This window comes from Saprolegnia diclina (assembly GCF_000281045.1).
Source record: "Saprolegnia diclina VS20 unplaced genomic scaffold supercont1.300, whole genome shotgun sequence".
NCBI classification, from domain to species: Eukaryota; Oomycota; class Saprolegniomycetes; order Saprolegniales; family Saprolegniaceae; genus Saprolegnia; species Saprolegnia diclina.
Window position 1 is genome coordinate 1 of NW_008246367.1, and position 2,900 is coordinate 2,900.

A 2,900-nucleotide genomic window follows, 5' to 3' on the forward strand; every position below is an offset into this window, starting at 1 on the left:
TGTGATAGCGCCCGCGGTGCAGACACAAACAACAGCGAGGGGAGAGCCGTCTCCCGTGAAGCAGGCAGTTGTATTGGGCTTACACCACAGAGGCAAAAGATGAAGTGAGCTACAAGCTACAGGAGCTATCCCCATGTCTACCGGATGTGACTATCTATATAGCATCACTACCGGAATGGAAGGATAGAAGGATATACTAATCCTACGACTAGTATGCAATACAGAAGCCCTTACAACATGTATCTTCACACGGCATCTCCAGCTGATCGCAGCTTGCATTGGTTGGACATGGCTTAGCCTTTGATCCACACACAACACACCCCCCAAGCCATGGCCACCGGGCCAGCTGGGTACAAATGCATATATACAACATCAAGTTATGCATTCACCTGTCGTCGGAGCCGGCGGTTGATCGGGCCCGTCGGCACGTGACTCAACACACCGCTGGACGACAGTTGGAATCTTCTTGTGCATCTCGTGGAGGCTGAGCCGCAGCGCATCCACGTATGACATTCTGGACACGCCAGACTTCACACCCCAATGTGGCACTGGCCGGGCGATCTGCGCCCACCTTGTCCTGACACTCCCCGATCCCAGCGAGAGTCGGCCACACCAAGCGATCATCGTCAATCGGACGAAGCGCTTGAAATTGGGTAGTTCTTGTAGATGAGCCCCGACGGCACTTGTTCGGCCGAATTTCGTCTACTTGAGCTCGCCGCGATCGCGCGGCAGTAGAACGACGCACCAAAACCAAAGACGTCGCCGGGCCGCGGTGTCCCCACCGACTCATCATGTCAGTCCACAAGTTGTGGATACCATCAATGTGCTCGATGACGTAGCGGAACGCGCCCATGATGCCCGCCCACAGCGCCATCTTCCCACGAGGGTACGCCTTCCACTCCTTGTCAGGCGCAAAAATGACTTGCTGCGACTCGCCCGCGTTCATCGGATACGGGATGTCGCAGCGAGCCTTAATGCGATCCGGGTCGTGCTTGACGCCATCAGCGTTGAGCGTGCGCCCACACCACTTGACCTCGGTGTAGAAAAACTGGGCTTTCTGAGGCACCAGCTTGATCCCAAACTGGGCCACCATGGCCGGCGGGTCCCGCGGATCAAACGCCGTCCGCCAAACGTCATGCTTGGTGACAATGCGCCACAGTCGGTTGCGCATTTCGGCAGGGAACCCTTGAGCCGTCGCCTCGTCGATGCTGATCTTCAGCCCAGCGACGGCTTCAAACGGTAGACGACCAACCACCGCCTCCGAGGCTCGAGCGTCCACGACGCGCCGAGTCTCTGCCGTCGTCGACACCGGTACCACTGGGACGCCACTCGTACCAGATGTCGGGCGGGGGGGAACACGTGCACATGCATCGTCGTCGTCGTCCGTCGCCAGATCGTGGCCATCGTCATCAAATTGACGAGCCGCCAGCTGCTCGAGCAGGCGGTCAATGTCGATACCAATCGACTTGAGAGTTGCATTGGACAGCAAGAACTCCTCGCCGTCGTCCACCACATAGCACGTCTGCGCCCCGGGAATGTTGACGGGGCCAGCAGCCGTCTGGATCTGCAACTTGATGTCCACGCTGTCCTTGGCGGTAAAGCCATTGCCGTTGCAGCCCATACAGTGGATTGGAGTCGCCAAAGGCTTCACACGGATGTTGGGGCACACCGCCGACAACTTGTCAACCATCGACCGCGGGATGATGTTGAGGTCAGCACCCGTGTCAGGGCAGTAGGGCACTTGGAGCTTGCTCCCAAGGGTTAGCAGGTGCGTAGCCGACGCACCCGCCATAGCACGGAACGTCTTGTTCTTCTTCAACGTCTCCCGTATGATCTTGCCCTTCTCGTCCTCGTCCTTGACGGTCGGGCACTCGTGCACCGTGTGGCCCTTCTCCTTGCACGCCCAGCAGGTCTTGTCCTTGGCACCGCCCTTCTTAGCGGCACCACCCGGAGGATCACCTGGCTCGGGTGCAGCGGGGGAGTCGTCCTTCTCCCCCTGAAACGGCTCCTTGCCTTCGTCGAGCAGCTTGCGCGCCTTGACCGCGTCACGCTCAGTTTCATCGTCTTCGCGGTCCTTGCGCTTCGCCCCTTCCTCAAAAGGAGAGGAGAACTTCTTCGCTTCCATCAGCGTCGTCAAGTGCTTCTCCAGGGGCTTGGCGTAAGCGCACAAGGAGTCGAACTTGTGGATACGAAGCATGTCCCGCATCTTCTCGCGCAGCTGCACGGGTTCAAGTCGGTCCGTAATGGTGCTGAGGATGATCCGCCGCGGCCCTTTGAGCGTCATGTCTTCTTGCAGGGCATGCGCCTTGATGATCTCGCTGACGTCCGTGATGAAGTTGGCCACAACCTCAAAGACGTCGTCCTCGACCACGTGTCCAATCTTGAGCTCCTTGAAAAAGGCAATGTAGTCCTCGGATGAGTGCGTGTAGTCCTTCGGTCGCTCGCTCATGATCTCCATCAACCGCCGTTGGAACTCGTTCTCCTTGAGCCCGTCGACGTCGATATTCCATTTGAGCGTGCACACCGTCTCCAAGAGACTGCGCTTGATCGAGTCGATCCACTTTTTGTTGTGGACCTTGACCGGGACACCGGTCGCCTTTGAGTGCTCACGCATGGCCTTGTCGTACTCGTCACGCTTCTCCTTCCACTTGATCAGGTACTTCCTTCCCAAGCTCTCGATGGGCGGGAAGTCGATCGTCGAGACCATGAAGCCAGTCCGTGATGGGCCGTCGCCGTCCGTTGACCATCCGGCCAGCGCGCCCTTGGTCATTTTGCCGAACGCCGGTTCGAGACTAAAGTATACTTTGTGATAGCGCCCGCGGTGCAGACACAAACAACAGCGAGGGGAGAGCCGTCTCCCGTGAAGCAGGCAGTTGTATTGGGCTTACACCACAGAGGCA

At 58.2% G+C, this 2,900-nt stretch overlaps 1 protein-coding gene across 1 annotated transcript; it reads right to left on the reverse strand.

The window, feature by feature from the left end:
• Positions 1-626: 626 nt before the first annotated feature.
• On the reverse strand, positions 627-2,707 carry SDRG_17367 (hypothetical protein; the record flags this gene model as incomplete). The annotated part of the gene is made up of 2 exons (XM_008623609.1): positions 627-702; positions 759-2,707. The coding sequence occupies 2 exons, from the start codon at positions 2,705-2,707 to the stop codon at positions 627-629; spliced, it is 2,025 nt and encodes a 674-aa protein (XP_008621831.1).
• Between the last annotated feature and the right edge of the window lie 193 nt (positions 2,708-2,900).